This window comes from Protopterus annectens, chromosome 1.part0 (genome assembly GCF_019279795.1).
Source record: "Protopterus annectens isolate FY-2018-M chromosome 1.part0, PAN1.0, whole genome shotgun sequence".
Classification (NCBI taxonomy): Eukaryota; Metazoa; Chordata; order Ceratodontiformes; family Protopteridae; genus Protopterus; species Protopterus annectens.
Window position 1 is genome coordinate 801,976,785 of NC_056725.1, and position 13,696 is coordinate 801,990,480.

The window sequence follows — 13,696 nt, forward strand, 5'->3', positions numbered from 1 at the left end:
TTAATAATAAACCTATATATATATATATATATATATATATATATATATATATATATATATATATAGATATATGTATGTGTGTGTGTGTCCTTTACATTTTCCTGGTTACACTGTGCATCACTGATGCTCTTGAGGGGAGTGGTGTGACTGAAATTGAGTTTTGACACTTTTTTTTAATTAAGCTGAACTTTGCAGAATATGTGGTGGCAAAATTAACTTTCACCCTATGCTTTACGCCACTTCCAAACCCTGACTAAAAAAAAATCTTATGATCTTTACTGTACCTCTACACTGGGCACCCACTTTCTCTCTCTGTGGAAATGAATTGCTCACACTTAGCAAAAAAGCATCTTCTTAAATCAAACTATTGATATTAAAACTCTGTTTAATTGTCCAACACCAAACAAGCATAGGTTGGTAAACTAGTGACATTGGTTAATTGTACAAACTGCTTAGCAGCACTTTGTTCCCTTTGCTTGGAGAAAATCCAAACCAATGTGAATGACTCCACTGAGCACCGAAAGTTAATATGGAAGCTGCTTAGCCTTCTTAATAAAAAAGTCAACTGTAGAATATACTATGCAGCTTTTACTCTCTTCTTCCATCCCCGTTTCATTAATGCCCAACTTCAAACAAGAATAACTTGGGCTTATGCAGCAAGTGTTTTTTTTTATTCTTTTTAATTAGTTGAGATATGGTCAGCAGTTTTCCTCTGCCCTTTTTATGTTAAATATCTAATCATTTAATCATGTTTTACGTCTCCACTACCACCTTACATGGATAGTGTATTGCCAAGTTTTTCTAAAATAGTCTTGTATTACACAGAGTTAAGTATCATCTTACATATGTATTAAGTACCTACTTACTTTCTTACATTAAGATACCATAACTTCAGCATTTTATATATGCAGTAAGTAAACTAAGTGTCTGATTTCTCCACTTATTTAGTGTTTACCTTCAAAAAAGCATAACTCAGGTATGCAATAAGTGCATGTTTGTTAGCTTAACCATGTAATGATGTTTGTTTTTCTGATGTTCTCGTGCCATTAAAGATCTAGCTTTTATTTTTACATTCAGATATGTTTCAATATATTTATAGTCTCTATATAGTGATAGCACAGTGCTATGTTTCTAAATTAGCCTTGCACTAAAACATGGTGTTAAGTAGAGTTTCTTGAAATTAGATGAAAACATTTTGTACCTGATAAGCTGTTGGTACTCACTAAGGGCATTTGTAACTCGTTCACATCTCCTACTTGGCTAGTGCTGTGCAACATTAGCTAAATTTGTCGGTCATGAACACAGCCTTGTATCTTTTTGTCTTCAGCCAAGGTAGTGCCTGAAAATGATCCACCATGGAAGGAAGAACCCATCTACCTTGACAACAAACAGAATTTTTATTATTACTTGATGTATCATGAAAGAAAAGTTCCTGTTCTGGATTTTCTGGATTATAAGACAAAAAATGGATTCACTTACTGAAGAGTACTACTCTCAGTTTCTGAAAAGGTCTTCTCAAAGTGATAACGGAATATAAAGGAACAAAAATCAATAAACATGGCGCCAGAAAAGGCACTCTGAACATGTGCTGCACTGCAAATAATGCAAGGCATATAACACTAAATGTGGCACCCCAAAGATTAAAGACTACAGAGTCATTTGAGGCAAAACCTTTAAAATCAGCTTTACAACTTTACCACAGAAGCTACATCTAAAAACAAAGGGAGTCTAACAATGATTGTTGACCATCTCCAGAGTGAATTTTTTGTACACAATCAAGGACTAAAAAGGAAGCACTAAATAACAGAGATGATACAACTGATCCATCACTAAGAGTTCTATAAGGTTAAAAGGGTGTCTGGAAATCCATATAACTCATAACCAAAAGACAACTCTGGGAGCAGGAACCTCAACAATGGTGAGAAACATCATGGAAACATCATAGCTACAAGACTGCGAATACATGTTAGCAAAAATTCTACACACAAAAGACTAAACTGCAACCTGAAAAAATATTGAATCTTTCTCTGTATTGCCGATGTTTAAGGGCAAAGCAGTATATAGCTCACAAAAAAGAAGTCCATGTTTTTTTTTTTTTTTTTTTTTTTTTTTTTGTCTGTAGTGGAAATTTAGGGACTTCAGCCAAACACTACAGAATTAAGCACATTAGCAGATCGTAGCCTTAATCTTTTGAGCTGAAATGCAATACTGCATTCAGCTCAGACTGCATGGCATTCTGGCCATCTCACCTGAACAAGGACATATGGGTTTTCTTATGGATAAAAACACAGTAAACTGTAATTTTGTACCAAGTTTGATCAAATGTCATTTGGACTCCTAGTCTTTGTTTAAGTAAACTATTCCCATCTGCACTGATGGCAGTTCATAACAATCTGAGTGCAAGATGGTCAGCTAGGGTGTAGGGAATGATTTGTTTTGACTAGACCATATTTATCTGCAGGTAGATTAGATTCCCATTTCAGAAACCTGGTGGAGACTGAAAAATGGCAACAATCAGGGTGACAGTTTATATAATGACTGCTGGGTCAAATGATAAGCCTGAGATAACTTATCAGCTCTAGGGCACTGTACACCCACACATGGAGAGATGGGATACATGTATACCCTAGTGAATTGTCATCAAGACCTGATACAAGATGATGTCGCTTATAACTTCTCCAATTGCAGCACCCTTCAGGAAAATGAATGGATCAAGGAAAGGCTACAAAACAATGATCACTGTCAAATAGTCAGTTAGGGAAGCCAGCTTCGTATTGGGCTTAAAAATACATCAAATAATCCCCGACCCTTCACCACTTGACTATAACAGTTGACAGGCTGTATGATGGAATACGAAGAATTTTTTGAAATACTGATCAGTTCTAAATAATGTTGTACTCTGAGATCCTCCCTTCTGCTACCCCCCTGCAAAAATAGAATAAAAATTTACCTCTTCCAAAATGTGGTGTCAGCTGGATACCTGCGATCTTGCAACTGCAGATGCAAGTCTTGGCATAATACACAACTGTCCAGATGTTCCCCTTCACATTTGTGGACTGTTCCTCATAAAACTTGGTGTTTTCTAGCAAATCACTGAGGACTGAAATCACTAAATAATGACTTCCATTTGAGTTTCAGACAATGCATGCAAACACAAATCCCGTTAATATAGCTCCTTTCTAACTTTAAAAGAACAACATTTAAAATCTGTACCTATTTTTGGACCTTTGTCTCCCCATTATTTTACGCTTTGTCGAGATTTCTTGTACTAAAAGGTTGAGAGGTATGGGTCTTGGGCAGTACAGGTTTGAAGACTCTTATTAGTCTCCTTTAAAATGCAGAGAAGTCTTTTAGCCTCTCCTGGACATTAAAAACTGTACTAAGGCCTCCCCATACATAAAGCATATGTTGCATTACACAAAATGCTTGACCCAATACACATAAAATAAGGATTTAACTTAGTATATTGCTTTTTACTACTGATTTGCAAGCAAGCTCACAAATTCCTTGTCTATTACCATTCTGCATTTCATCTGGTCACACATAAGAACAATAATGAACAGCTAAATTCTAAGAACATGACATTTTCAGACTTGCTTGGGTCTCCCCTGAAGCAAGCCTGGGCTGCTGCAGGGGTGAACCTTAACATTTGAGAAATGGCTGCCACAGCTAAAGGATATGTATTTAAGGGAATGGGACCCAATATTTGCTTCAGGCAAAAAATATCCCCATTTATATTTTTCTCTCTCAAGCTTGGAGATGAAAATGCGCCATCATTTATCTTCATCCTTAACTGTCTATAAACAGCTGCTTATGAGAATGCAAGCATCAGCTGCAGAAGTCCTCTGTAAATGGAGGGCAAGGCATGTTTTTATCTTTCAAGGAATAGACAGCTGAACAAGGGCATTCAAATCTTAAATCACACTACTGATGACGCTCGTCACTTAATCTAGGTAACCAGTAGCAAATTCCAGCACTGCAGCATCTGCTTGGTAGGTCCCAGTTTTTCTTAAAATCTAAAATGAAAATAAAATGATTATGAAAAAGACAAAGAAAAGTAATGTTGTCATAGTGATGATAAAAGCTGAGCGCCTACTATGCAAATTGCATCTCTAACCAAAAACAAGTATGGAGGACAGGAGATAGTTTGAAGAACAAATAGATTTTTCAATACGACACTCCTAAAAACCTCCTTTCCACATAAATTACTTGATAAAATTCAGCAGTCCCTAGTAACTGTAAGATGTAACAAGTCTAGAAAAGAACGAGGATGACGTTCCATGAAGTCAAATTACATTGCATCAAATTCAGAGACGTATCAAAATGATCTCTAGTAAAAACAAATAAAAAGCAAACTGCAAAATGAAAAACAAGCACGCTGAAATACATAACAAAGTTTATTAAAAATAGTTTGCAAGTAAAATACAGTAGGAATGAGACTACAGCAGTTTCAATGCTTTCAGTAATAACCACAGTTGTGAAAGCATGTCAGTTATAACCACAGTCAGCTGAAATTCAGTGAAGTCAGAACTTAAATATTCTTACTTCCCTTCTATGCCCTTACCAAACACTAGCAGCGAACTAAGGAAAATCATCCAATTAAAATATACACACATACATGCACACGCGCGCGCGCACACACAAACACACACATACAAAAAATAAGTTATCTGGACAGTTTTCTTCCTTCCTAGTGCTGCTAGCATTTCCATCAGGATTTAAGTTACCAACGTTTGGTCTTGTGAACCTTCTCCACAAGCACTTGAACCCCCCCCCCCAAAAAAAAAAAAAAAAAAACAGCAGTGCAACCCTACCAGTTTTTCTCTTAGTGTAAAACAATTTCAGATTTTTTTCAGCCACCTATCTTATCCTCCAGTTCCACCAGCATTTCAAGTCTGTATTTTAAATAATTGAACTGTCAAGAAAAAAGTGGCTTACCCCGCATCATTTACTTCACTTTGCTGTGATGGTTTTCTGCTCAGCATTAGTGTTTATATCATAGTAGTGATATTCAGATGTCCCACAAGCCATGCAGTGACTCACCTGGCTTTCAAATGCCAGGATGTACAGGGAGGAGTAGCCAAATTAGCAAAATAAAGAAATATATTGCACAGCATAAACAAGGATTCAGAAAAGCAAATTTACCACATATGCATATACATTTTATTAATTTCAACTGTAATAAAAAAAAATACCTGCACTGCTGTTTTAAACTTTTAGCTTCAATCATGTGAGATGGTAAAAAGCATATTTCCTTTCCAAGTAAGACATTTCCATACATAAAAAATATTTACACACAGCTTTTCATTAATTTGCAATCATTTATGATACAACTTTTGTTAAAGTGATTTTGTTTCTAAGGCAGTGAATTCTACCCTCTACATTAATAAAGTGTGCAGATGTTTCTAAATATATCCAGGGAAACTGTATGGTACAGGAAATTCCAGCTCCTCTAAAATACATTCAAAGATCCAGAGTAACAAAATTGTTGGCTGCAGTCACATTAGTGTATTACACCACAGACGGAAAACCAGTCTATTAAGGATCACGTTCTGAACATCTGCCATGTATGCATAGTTGAAATTAAATGAAATGATATGGGAAGAGGGAGGGAGGAGCAAACAGAAATACAATTAAAGTTAAATAAGGCGCCTACCATAAGCATTAAGTAGTCTGAGCTGCCAAGAAGGAATCCATGGAATGTGGCTGCTTTTGCACATTAGATATGAACCTGAATGTTTCATAAGAGGGGCTTAGCTTAAATACTGCATTTTGGAAAAAAAAAAAAGTTCCTTCATTAATATCCCCATTACCAAACTGTTCATTAAGTGTTAAGTGTAAACTGAAGCATGCAAGGTGACGTTAAAAAGATGCAATTACACCCCCAGAAACTGTAACATGAGATTTCCTGTAACAGCTTGTATTTTTTCTTTGAAAACTGAGGCATGAGTTAAATTTCCAGGCTACTGTGTGGATTTCATAAAGCAGATTAAAACTACCCACTGCTTTGCAGCTGCAAAAGAGGCACTGGCCTCCGTGACATATGGAGAAAAGAATATGCTGTAAAACGTGCAATAGTCTCACTAGTGTCTTCCAGTAAACGCTAACCTCAAACTGATAATACAAAAAGTGATTACCTTCATATGACTTCTGAAGTGAAAACATTTAATACAGTGCTTTATTTCAACATATAATTCAAAATTTCTTGGTACATTAAACAACTGACTTCTCTTGGAACTTCAGCTGCATCATTTCTAACCTGGAAAACTGCTCCAAGAAAATAGGAATCATAAAACAACTCTTTACAAAGCAAAATAGACACTCTTTTTTCCCCTCCCAACTCAACAAAAATACATAATTTTCCGACTTGGTAAGACTCCAGTCTTTACTTAGTGTTCAGTTCATTTTCCAGCTCCATTAACTTCCTTGATGCTTTTACTTTATTTGAAACATCTTGTCCTTGAGAAAAAAGGCGCTGTCGCTCCTTGAAAGTCATAGTTTCTGGGGCTTCCTTCAATTCCTGCCCTTCAATATCCTGGCTGCATTGATAATGAAAAAAAAAACATTTAATGCATCTTTCTTTTGACAAATAAGTCAAAACTACATCTGACAGAATATTAAACCAAATGTTTCAGACACTGAGGTTGGTGATCTCACAATGTCGTGAAACACCTCCAACTCTACACCAGGCCCCCACCCCTGGTTTAGACTAACCAGTTATTCTATTGAACAGTAGTAGTTAACCCTTTTACATGGATAAAAGAGAATGCATGGGATCCCACAAGCTATCATTATATACAGCAGCTTGTTTTCATCGCTACTGGAAGGACCTTCCTATTTGTAAAGAAATTTGACAGACTAAAACTCGCTGAAATTTCAGCCAAAATGCTGCAGTTCTGAGTAACAGTTTATGCAGGTTGAGATAATGTGGTTTGCAAACCAGATTGTGCTGTGCCAAAACTTTCACAAATCTAGCTAAATGTTTTCTGCTGGTCATCCCCACCTTCAGTTAAAACACTGACCAAGTTGCACACAAATGTTATGTACACACCATAACAATGCATCTGTATTGTCCGTTTTCATCGTTCCTCGACCATTGGGTTTTGGATCCAACCTCGGATCCAGCTTTAGCCACTTCTCACACTTTGAATCCATTGCTCAAGCTCCTACCCTTAACCATAATTCCTTCCAACCCCCCACATTACCTTAGAATGAGTTTGCCCCTTAATATTAAGATGCAGACATAGCCCATAGGTATTTAGAAGAGAGATCTACAAACATGAAAGCAAAGGCATCTGGAGCTCAGTTAAGAAAACGCCGAAGAACAGATGCCTCAAGGCCATACCAGGCAAAAATAATAGCATCTTCCAGGAATGGAAGGTGGACTGGAGGAAAGGGAGGTTTGGGAAGGACGAAAAAAGACAACATAAATGCATAATTATGGTGAGTACATTAACTTCTGTATCTGATTTTGTCTTTTTCGTCCATTCCTAAACCACTGGGACACAGTCTCCAGCTAGTAAAAACCTAGGACGGTCTCATGGAAGAATATTCTGGAGTACAGCAAAATCAAAATGTTACCCTTCCCTAGAAAGGATCTCCAACTTGTAATGAGCTATGGAAATATGAGATCTTTTTTGGTGGCTAATGCAACCACCATAGCATCATCCAGGGGATCCTTACTGCAGTGGGCATGGTCCTTGAGCACAAAAAGATTCCTGCCTTGCTGCCTAGGCATGGTTTCTGTTGCATCCATATCTTTCCATGCCCAACCATTTCATCAAGGGGGGATACACCACCCAAGATATATATCTGAGCCGGTTTTGAAACAATGACTCCTCCAAAGAAGGGGCTTCAGAAGAAGCAGCAGCACAAATGTCACTTATAGAAGTTCTTGCTAAGAAAGTGGAGGAGGTAGAAACTGACCTTTTGGGATGAGTTTGTAGTGATCTTGGTAAACATTACACATACAATTAGTGAGTCATTTAGCTAAAGTGACCTCAATCACAGATTGTCCCAGTTTAGTATTTGAAAAAGAAATAAATAACTGGTCAGATTTCCTCAACCTTTGTTCTAAGCAGTTAGAATCTCAGTTGCCTGTGGACATCCAACAAATAAAGCAGATATTCTACTTCATTAGAAAATTTTGGAAAGAAAACTGGCAGATTAATGAATTGCTTAAGGAAAAAATCTGATACTACTTTCTGGAGAAAGGAGGGATTAGTGCAAAGAGAAATTCTGTCTTTTTGACAAAGATATGGTTGCTTGCAAGACAATGCCTGGAGTTCACACACCCACCTGGCAGATGTAATGGCAACTAAAAAGATGATCTTCCAAAACAAAATATTTCAATTCAGCTTTTGCCATGATTTCAAAGGGAGTCCTAGTCAAGGCCTGAAAGAGAACTGTGCGAGATCTTTTGTAGGTGGTCTAAGTAATTACGTAGCATTGAGGAAAGCCTTACGTAGTTTGAAGGAGGCCAAAGATGAATGGTCTTTACCATTACAATAATGGGAAATTGCAGCCAATTGTACCTATGGTGACTTAAGTAAATTGCTCCAGAATGAAAAATAGATGCCAGAAAATCAAGGACAGCCAGAATGGGTGTTGAAAAAGGATCCAGGTGTCTCTGAATGGCTAGATCTGGAGAATAATCCTGAACTTAAGGTGGGCATATTAATTGAGGCCAAAGGAAGGGAAACCACACTTGTCAGGGCCAGAATGGGGCAATAAGGCTCACCTTGCTCTTCTGTCGAGATGCTTTTTGTAGAAACTTAGACAAGAGGGAAGTAGAAGGGTAAGCATAAAAGAGGCAGGGGGGCCAGTTGTGGATCAGACTGTCTCTTGTTGACTCCCCTCTAGGGGGATTAGGGCAAAACATCTACTGCATTTGAAATTGTGGGCAGAAGAAAAGATTGCAGAATGACTGTCCCCATTGGCAAAAGATTTGTTTCACCATAGACGGACTGAGAGACCACTCGGGAGGCAGCAGGATAGATCTGCTCAGGCTGTCCACTAAAACACTGAACTTCTCCATAATATGCATTGTTAAAAGAAAGCAGACGGAAGAGATCACCCACTGTCACACCCTCATAGCATCTCAACACAAGAGATAAGAGCAGATTCCTCCTTACTTGCTGATGTACCAGACCACTGACAAATGGGAAGTGTCTGTAGTCACATGGCCTTTGACAATGGAAGAACAAAGACAGCCCTGAGAAACATCTGGTGCATGGATCCATCAGGATACATGTTCCTTGCAGATCTTTGTGATTCAAATAGGAAAGGTCATAGGGTGTTGATTCATAGACCATTGGACTTGCTAGTGTCAACTACAGACCGTTCATATAAAATCTTGCTAGTGGCACAAGGGTTATGGAGACCGTCAATGAACCGTGAAGTTGAAGGACCAACCCGTCCGGAAGTGACTGAAGAGACAATATCTGCACTGCCTGATGCTGTAACATTGACCGTCTGGATTGAGGCAGTCTTGCAATCTGGGAAACCATATCCAGGTGAACACCTATGAACTTCAGGACCTGTGTGGGGGAGATGTGATTTTTTTTTGCAGTTGACTATGATGCCCAGGTGTAGACATAGGTGGAGTAGGTAGTCCCTGGCATGCGTCAATAGATGCCTAGTGGAAGAAGTGAGGAGTCAATTGTTGAAATAGGGAAACAAGTGGAATCCCAGCAGTCTGGGGTGAGCGAAAGTGAAGATATCACCATCTGTATATATTTTGATGTGATAGTACACATCCGGGAGATCTACAGAGTACATACAATCTTCCTGCCACAGGAGAGGAAGAATGGACTGAACCGTGACCATTCAGAACATTGAGCTTTTGACAAACTGATTTAAGTGACTAAGGTTCAATATTGGCCTGAGGTCCCAGTTTTTCTTAGCACCAAAAAAAAAACTTGAGTAAGTTCCAAGCCCTTGCTGGTCCACCAGGACCTCCCGGATGGCTCTCTTACTAATAGCTTTTATATTTCTTGGGCTGTGCCTTTTCTTTGATTGTGTGGTATGTTAAGTATCTTTCTCTGATATTTTGGGTGGATAAAGAGAAAATGGAATGTAGTAGCCTCTAGTGATGACTGTCTGCACCCAGGTGTCTTTAGTGATGGACGTCCAGGCTTCTGGGTGCATAGATGAGCACCCATTGACTGCATCCATAGTGCAGCAGTCACACAACCTTCCAAGAGCACTGATAGGCTTCTCAGTAAAATGACCTCTGAATCCTTGGTTTTTGGACTTCCTCTGCCATGTGGGAGGCATCTGCCACTGAAATACCCCCTTCTTCCATGGGGGGATCTGTCACCATAGAAATCCTAGGAAAAAAATTGCAATTTTCAGAACCACCTCTTTTCACCACCTTTAGGCTCTGAAATAAGGTCCTGTGAGGAGTAGAAAACCATATTCATATGCCAGACAGGGCTTTCCATCCTGCTGACTCCTGGAGAGAGAGCGTCTTGTTGACTCCTGGAGAGAGTCTCTAACTTTAGAGCCAAATAATGTAGATCCATCAAAAGGTGCACTGATGAACGACATCTTTAATGGCTCTGCAAAGTCACAAAGACTCATCCAGGCATGTCTCCTTACCACTATGTCTGAACCAGCCACTCTGGAAACATGTTCTGTGGTGTGACAAATCAGTTGCATGGAGGCATTAGACAGGGACATAAGCGTGGCCAGTTGTGAAGACAGTGTCTTTTTTTTCCCTCCACAGACATGGATCCCAAGAGGGACTATGAAAGTTTCTTAGTCAAATCCCTCTGAAACCTTGTGACATGTGCCAAATTATTCAGTGACCAGAGGGCTAATGTCACTTGGCATAGACTTGCTTTTTGAACCTGTCCAAAGTCCTAGACTCCCTGTTAGGGGGATGCACCGAAGGCATTTTCGTCAGTTCTTTTTTGGTGGCTGATGCAACCACCATAGCATCGTCCAGGGGACCCCTACTCCAGTGGGCATGGTCCTTAGGTATAAAAAGATTCTTGTCCTGCTTCCTAGGCATTTTTTGCTACATCCGTAATCCTTCCATGCCCAACCATTTCATCAAGGGGGGATACCAAACAGGACATGGTTTTGAAAGCCTCAAGAAACACAGACTCCTCCTAGGAAGGGGCTTCAGAAGACCAACTGCCTTTCCATTTCAAAATCTCAATATTCTCACCAAATGAGCTGTTCTGAAGGGGTGATCTGTGGTACCCCCCCTTCACTAAAGTTGGTATCTTCTGTCAAGGATTTCTGTGGGTGGAATCAATATGCCTCCTCTTGCATGTTTGCTTCTAATGAACTTCTACTGGGGGGATGATCCAGGGAAAACTCAGAAATGTGTGTGGAGTCCTTGATGGACCTGTTGTTCCAATGAGGCAGAATGAGCAGACTCAGAATCCATGGCAATCAGTTGTGGAAGGGAGAGCCATGAGGGGGGCAAGGATGTCCTATCCCTTGAAATGGATAAAGCTCTCTCTCCATTGCATCAAAAGCAGAAGCCATGGGAAAACCCAAAACAACCCTAGTAGAAGCCAAGTTATTTGACCAGTGCAGCTCTGAAAATCTCCATGACCATGATTCGAAGCAGAAGTCAGACACAAGCTAACACAAAAGCCCCAAGGGGAAAGAGGGGCTCCAACAACCTTGTACTCCTGTAGCCAAAGCTATGACTCTGAGATCCCGCCAGCTCTGAAACAGTCGGGGCTGGCTGGATCAGAGGAGGTGTCGGAGTTGATGAAGGCCAAGCATTCAGATCAGACACAGACAAACTCAGAAATCTCTCATCTGATGCCTCCGACACTGAGGGGCAGATTGGAGTAGGCGTAACCAATGATGTCCTTCCATTCAATGCTGCAGTATTCTTAACATACAAGATACAGCCTGCAAGGTGACCTGACATACGGCCAGTACACCAAACCCTTTAGGTTGCCATAGGGTATGTTGTACATAACTAGTACGCTCCTCACGTAGTGCAGTGCACAAAAAGGGATGTCCGGACATACTCTCCTCAGAACTCCTTTGCCACCAGTCTGAACTCCATCCTTTGATCACTGGTCTGATCAAGCAAGTCGTCATGTTGCACTGGTGTGCCCTGGCTCAGATAATTCCCCCGTTGGGATGTTTGTCCTTGGTTTTGATTGACTTGTTTATATTTGTGCATAATATCTGGAAGTGGAAAATACAAATGTGGGAGAAAATTCCCTGTAAGTATCACCACACGCAGCGTTTGTTTTGCTTGGGGGATGCTCACGGCCATACATCTTGCAGTATTTGTTAGGCCTTTGCTCTTAAAATGCTCAGAAGTCATCTTTCCTCCCGCAAAACTCATCCCTCAAAATTTATCTCAAGAATTAGCATCTTAAATGCTTAGCTTAGGGCTCAAGGGAAGGCGCTTCTAGGCCCAAAGTATAGCAGCCAATGAAGAGGAAGGGCAAGACTGCTAGGTTGGATTCTTCCTCCCTTATCTAATGTTTCTCTTGAGGCTGATGAAGGCCTGGAGGTTCGCCTTGTTCCACAGTCGGACTCCTCTGTTGTGTCAGATTCAGAGACCGGTATGGATTTGGCTGCTTGAACATCCTCTGAGGCCTTGCAGGCATCTTTCATAGATGTCCAGGAAAACCATGGCTTGTGACTACAGAAGGGCCAAGGGGTATTCCACAGATCTTAGTGAGGGAGGAAGTGCCGACTACAATTGTGAACTGCAGGCCTACCTCTGGGCCTTCTATATTTCATATGGTAGATGTCCATTTAAAAAAGAAACAGAAAACAAAGCATTGATCTCCTGCTCCCAAAGACCCTCAGAGTGATTGGCAGAATTTTGCTCAGGGCCTGTTTAAGGCCCTTATGGCTCTGAAGCTGTCCCAGTAGGGTCTCTGTTCCAGCACCTCCTTGGTCATCTTCCCCTTCCATAAGGGTTAGAGATCAGGATTCCTTGGATGAAGAGGTAGATTCTGATGAGGACTCCTTGGCCAACTCCATACAGATTCCTTTTCACTACAGCTCTGAGGAGGAGGAAACCACCAGTCCAGATTCTCCTATTGACGAGATCTCTTCTGGGGATACCATTGTAAGGATGGTGGAGTATTTCAAATGGGATTGTCCTCAGGTGTCTGACGTGCACAAGAGATACTATGAGCTACTTCAGATGGATTCCCGTAAACCCTCTGCTGTACCTCCTGTTTTGCCTGCCTTTTTGGATGCCTTTCCTCTGCTTCACAGGCTCCAGATTCTTCCCTGCCCCTAAGAAACCTGATCAGATCTATAAGGTACCAGAGGACTGCAAACATTTATACAAGTGTCCTTTTGCTGATACTGCTGTAGATTCTGATAAGCTTTCCAAACTACTGCGTTCCACAAATCTTCTTCCCTCTCACAAGGACAGTAGGACTATGGAAAGGCTGGGTAAGAAAGTATAAACTTCTGCCATCCTTGTCTTCAGAGCCATTAATCAGACTCACGTGACCAAGTATGTCTTGGCCCTGCTTTCAAAGATACGAACTTTTAGCTGACCTTCCTGATTCTAAGGTTAAGATTTCTGCCCTGTCTCTGTTGGGGGCTTCCTTTCAGGCAGCCAGACACTCCATTAAATCCAGTTATGACGCAGCAGATGTTTCTTCCAGAGCTGCAGCTTCTGGTTCTGTGTTGAGGAGATATTCCTGGCTACGTCTTCAACCTTTGCCTGATGACATTATGGCTA

General features: G+C 40.3%; 1 protein-coding gene across 12 annotated transcripts in view; it reads right to left on the reverse strand.

Moving 5' to 3' along the window:
- Positions 1–4,379: 4,379 nt before the first annotated feature.
- AFDN (afadin, adherens junction formation factor) overlaps positions 4,380–13,696 on the reverse strand; it is a 3,286,836-nt gene continuing 3,277,519 nt past the window's right edge. For all 12 annotated transcript variants that reach the window (XM_044063225.1, XM_044063199.1, XM_044063191.1 and 9 more), the window contains one exon: positions 4,380–6,539. In XM_044063225.1, the coding sequence (XP_043919160.1) occupies positions 6,386–6,539 (154 nt within the window). In that variant the 3' untranslated portion in view covers positions 4,380–6,385. The remainder of the gene's footprint in view (positions 6,540–13,696) is intronic.